Genomic DNA, 3,597 nt, shown 5'->3' on the forward strand with positions numbered 1-3,597 from the left:
CACGTGTCCTCGTTGAGGGATCACAGTAATAATAGTCTCAAGTTAAGAATGGTAGTTTCCACTATTTTATTAACATCAAGTGGTAGTAGAATACCAGCAAAAGAGAGTCTAGCTGGACTGGTATTCTTTGTAACAATTTTCCTCGAGCTAATATCACGTCACTTCGTTACACTTTCTTCGCCGACACTTTTCGGAGCAATTACGTGCTCTCTCCTCGACTGTACGAACGACTCTGCCTACACCCCTTCTCGCTAGCTTTCGGCATATCTTTTCTGCTACCTGTCAGGTAGCGACATCGCTAATCGCTCACGCAAGTCAGGAATCGGTCTGGACTTATCTTGCGATAAGTCGAGCCGAAATCCCCTAGTATTATTATTCTAACGGTACGAAACAGATCGAATATCTGGTAAACTATAAGAGGTAGAAAAAAAAGACGTACAACAAATTTTAATGGCTTGAAGAGTACTTTAAAGTTATATGAACAAAATTTTTTTATTTTTTTTTAAATACCCCCACCACTTAATTTTTTTTTTTAAATTAAAAAAAAATTTTTACCTAATTTAAAGCTTATTTTTTCCAAATTCAACCATGTGTAATAAAGTTATGTTACGAAATATCATTTTCGAAAATTAATTATAAACGCTCCCGTATATACACTCATCCGTGCTATGTGCGTAAGTAATTACCGTCGAACAATAAGATATATAAAAAATGTTTATGTATAATTTTTATTTATGTTTTCTATGTATTTATAACTGCGTATTGTGTATATTTAAATTTTTAAAAACATTTTTAAATATAATTAATAAGAATTATTTTAAATATACCCCCAATTCTTTTATTATTTCTTTAGTATTTAATTTCTTCTATAAAAATTAAAAACAATTTTATTCTATAATAAAATTATTTTACAATTGAATCTTTGCAAATAAATAGATGTCGCAATATTTGGCATAAACAAATTTTATATCTTACGTTAAATGAATCACAAGATAAGATTATGTGTACGTGTTCCAGATAAGTTATAATTTTTACAATTAAATCTTTGCAAATAAATAGATGTCGCAATATTTGGCATAAACAAATTTTATATCTTACGTTAAATGAATCATGAGATAAGATTATGTGTACGTGTTCCAGATAAGTTATAATTTTTACAATTAAATCTTTGCAAATAAATAGATGTCGCAATATTTGGCATAAACAAATTTTATATCTTACGTTAAATGAATCATAAGATTATGTGATTACGTGTTTCTGATAAGTTAATATAAATTGTTCATGTAGCAGCATAATTCTCACAGTCAATGTAGTCTTTTCGTTGTAATAATATCTGTATAAACTGTTTTTCTATTGCAATAAAAAGCAAAATTTAACATCTTTGAATATTACTAACATCCATTAGAAGGCAAATGAAAAATATAGGATCGAAAGGGTCTGAATAGCTTAGTGGTAAGTCGCCCGGCAAGCGAAAGACGCGGGTTCAATTCCCGCTTCAGCGACTTTTCGGACCTATATTTTTCTCGCCTATTTTCCCGTTGTAATAAGTCGAGGATTATTAATTTGATGGAACGTTGTAATCTCAATTCGAGATACCGTGCCGAAAAATTAGAAATTAATTTTCGGGCTTGGCTCTGTGGCCGATTTTAAGAATCACATTTTAGTTATCTTTGAATATGATTATCAATCCGCTTAACGTTGTTAGACTTTTATTGATGTCAATAAATTCAATATATCTAACAGAAACGCCAGTAACTGAAGCAGAAGTGGAATTAAAGGAAAACATAAAAAAGATATTGCTGGATAGCGTTTTTCATTATAATGGGGTGGAAGTAACGGAAGAAATATATCTCGATTATGAAGAACCTTATAAATTACATAGTTTTGAAATAATTGAAGATGACGAAGAAGCATGGAATGAAGATAATTTAAATTCTCATCCTCATTGTTCAAATGATGATACAAATTTTGATAGTTCTTATAAAAGACGAGCTGTTGAGTATTGGCGACATCGGGACACTGATGAAAACAGTAATGACAAAAAAAGGAATCGTCCTCTAAAAGTAGTACAAAGTAAATTTAGAAGAGTTTCATCTGAACGTCAGTTAAGGCGATGGGAAGAACAAATACAATCAGGTGGAAGTCGTATAGAAAAATTATCTTACATCTCCAAATTTACACATGATAAATTTACTGCAGCTGTTGAATCAGGATTCATAGTTCATGATACTGATCTAAAAAGATGGGCTTTACAAGTTCAAGAAGAAATAGGAAATTTAAATCCTATATTTAAAGCATCTCACAGTTGGATAGCAAGATTCAAGAAGTCTCACCGAATTGTTTCAAGAAAAGTTACGAAGTTTGTCACTAGAAGAACATTAGAAGATTCTGTTGATTTGCAAAAATCAGCTGATGATTTTCTGGAAATAGTAAAACCTCTTATTGAACAGTTTGGGTCTGAAAATATTTACAATTCAGATCAAAGTGGTTCCCAATTGGAAATTCATTCTGGAAGATCATTGTCTAACCAGGGAGAAAAAGAAGTAGAACGTGTCGTGCAATCCATATCATCAACAACCCATTCATATACGATACAACCAATAATATCCTGTAATGGCAATTTGTTGAAACCTTTATTTATTGTATTAAAAGAAGCTAATGGTAAATTTGGACCAAGAGTAGAAGAAAATTTATTTAAACCAGAAAATGTTATTGTAAAAGCATCGAAATCTGGTAAAATGACATCAGGTATTTTCCTTTTATAATTATTTTCTTTAACAAACTTATTTCATTTAACAATTTAATAAGAGTCATAAAAAACTATTAAATTAACATTTATATTTTATACAGATCATTTTAAAATGTGGTTAGAAGAAGCTTATTTTGCAAACATTGGTCCTAATAGCGTTCTTCTTATTGATTCATGGACTGGACATTGCCCCAATACTATTTCGGATTTAACACCTCCAGGAACACATATTACTACTATGATAATACCGAAAGGAACTACAGGGAAAATACAACCATTAGATGTTTATGGATTCAGAATTTGGAAAAATTTTGCTAAAAGATTTTGAGATACGATTTTACTGTTGGAAAGTAATATAAATTTACATGAACGAAATAATATAATAAAATTGCAATCTTTGATACATAATCAATTGTCATCCCCACGATATCAAAACTTATTTAAATATTCGTGGTTTAAAAGTGGTTATACGAATGAAAGACCAGACGAATTTGAAAATCCAGTACACTTTAGTTTAGACGAAACGTCAACAAAATGTGAAATCGAAGGTTGCAATAATATAACTGTAGTAAAATGTTCTTGGTGCAAGAAGTCATTATGCTTGAAACATTTTTTTGTCGAATATCATTATTGTAATGTATATAATGAGTGAATAATATAAAATGCAAATATATATTTTTTTAAATCTAAATATACACAATACGCAGTTATAAATACATAGAAAACATAAATAAAAATTATACATAAACATTTTTTATATATCTTATTGTTCGACAGTAATTACTTACGCACATAGCACGGATGAGCGTATATACGGGAGCGTTTATAATTAATTTTCGAAAATGATA

The 3,597-nt window shown here is 29.9% G+C and overlaps 1 protein-coding gene across 2 annotated transcripts; it reads left to right on the forward strand.

Moving 5' to 3' along the window:
- Positions 1–1,676: 1,676 nt before the first annotated feature.
- LOC145937226 (uncharacterized) lies at positions 1,677–3,077 on the forward strand. 2 transcript variants are annotated; one of them, XM_083040162.1, is made up of 2 exons: positions 1,677–2,748; positions 2,851–3,077. In XM_083040162.1, exons 1-2 carry the CDS (start codon positions 1,677–1,679, stop codon positions 3,075–3,077), a joined length of 1,299 nt encoding a protein of 432 aa, XP_082896288.1. The 2 variants fall into 2 exon arrangements, with proteins under 2 accessions (XP_082896288.1, XP_082896289.1); XM_083040163.1 differs by having other exon boundaries at positions 2,906–3,041.
- The last annotated feature ends 520 nt before the right edge of the window (positions 3,078–3,597 follow it).

This window comes from Prenolepis imparis, unplaced genomic scaffold, assembly GCF_030444845.1.
Source record: "Prenolepis imparis isolate NDT839.2.m4 unplaced genomic scaffold, iyPreImpa1.0 SCAF_6, whole genome shotgun sequence".
NCBI lineage: Eukaryota > Metazoa > Arthropoda > Insecta > Hymenoptera > Formicidae > Prenolepis > Prenolepis imparis.